Source organism: Tupaia chinensis, unplaced genomic scaffold (genome assembly GCF_000334495.1).
Source record: "Tupaia chinensis unplaced genomic scaffold, TupChi_1.0 Scaffold138060_1, whole genome shotgun sequence".
In the NCBI taxonomy this organism is placed as follows: Eukaryota; Metazoa; Chordata; class Mammalia; order Scandentia; family Tupaiidae; genus Tupaia; species Tupaia belangeri.
Window position 1 is genome coordinate 688,490 of NW_006197961.1, and position 1,310 is coordinate 689,799.

At 62.7% G+C, this 1,310-nt stretch overlaps 1 protein-coding gene across 1 annotated transcript in view; it reads right to left on the bottom strand.

The window, feature by feature from the left end:
- Positions 1 to 921: 921 nt before the first annotated feature.
- LYL1 (LYL1 basic helix-loop-helix family member) overlaps positions 922 to 1,310 on the bottom strand; it is a gene marked incomplete in the record, with an annotated part of 3,282 nt that continues 2,893 nt past the window's right edge. Inside the window, 1 exon segment of the mRNA XM_014592631.2 lies at positions 922 to 1,310. Coding sequence (XP_014448117.1) covers positions 1,217 to 1,310 — 94 coding nt within the window.

The following is a 1,310-nucleotide window of genomic DNA, read 5'->3' on the forward strand; positions in this document are numbered from 1 at the left end:
ACACACACACACGAGAGAAAAATAAAAGGAGCAATAAGGTCACGAGAACTTTCGTCCCCCAATCGAGAGCCCGAGGGGCACCCCAGCCCCGCCTCTGCTCCCCTCCCAAACCCTCCACCCTCGGGGCGCCCCCCTTTCCCGCCACCCTCAACTCCCAACCCCATCCCCGCAAGCCAGCCTGGGCCAGCCCCGCTTCGGCCCCTCCCGGGAGATCCGTGCGCCCGACCAGCACCAGCATCGCGGACCGCCATGGCCGCCCGTCCCGTCAAACAAGTTTCTTCTTAGGCTAAGAAACGCAGTATCTACGAGTATCTCTATATATAGTACTAATGGGTTTGGTGTGCTCCCCCTTAGCGTCCCCCCCCTCTGCTCCTCCTCCTTCAGCCTGGTCTCCCCCTCTCTGCCCTCCACCCCCCGTCTCTGCACTGAGATACATAAGAAACAAGGGTAGTTTACTGTCTGTTTTGTTTTCTGGGTTTTCAGTGTCCTAGCGGAATGCAAGTAGACAGCCACCCCGTCTGTCCCCTCCGCCCCGCCCCGCCCCGCCCCGCCCCCGTCACTGCGCTTCTGTTATACCATCTTTGCCTGACTCTCTCCGGCTTCTCCATTGATTGGATTATTTCCCACCGCACTTCTCTTATACCATCTTTGCCTGACTCTCTCCAGCGTCTCCATTGAATGGCTAATGTGTATGTGAAATAAAGAAATAAAAGAAAAAAAAACACAAGCAAGCGCGCCCGAGCCTTCGCTCAACACAATCGTGCGCGGGGTGGGGGGGCCCGACCGCATCGCGCAGACGCCGTCGGGGGAGCGTCTTCTACGTCTGGGGCGTCTCCGACAGGGGGCGCGCCTTCTCGGTCCCTCCCTGCCTCCCTCAACGACCCCAGCCCCGGGGGTGGCGGGGGAAGAAAGAGACGTGACTTGGGGCCCGGTGATCCGCTGTGCCATGTTGGTTCCCAGACCTTGTCCCCTGGGGATAGGACACGACACGGGCAAGGCCACTTCCGGCGGGCAGTGGATGGTTTTAAAAGGGGAGGTCTGCGGGGCCTCGGAGCTGGACCACCCCTGCACACCCCCAGGATCGTCCCCTGGCCGTTCGGGGACGTCCTCACTGGGCCCTCTTCGGGGGAGTTCGCGCTCAAGCAGGCATCGCGCAGCGTCCGCCCGTTCCTCGCCAGGCCCTGGTGCCCGCGGGCTCAGACGCCGTGGCGTGGGGTCACCGAACCTCTGGACTCAGAGTCGCTTGCTCCATCTTGATGGGCCGGACCGTCCCGCCCGCGCCGCCGTCGGGGTCGGCCAGGGGAGCGGGC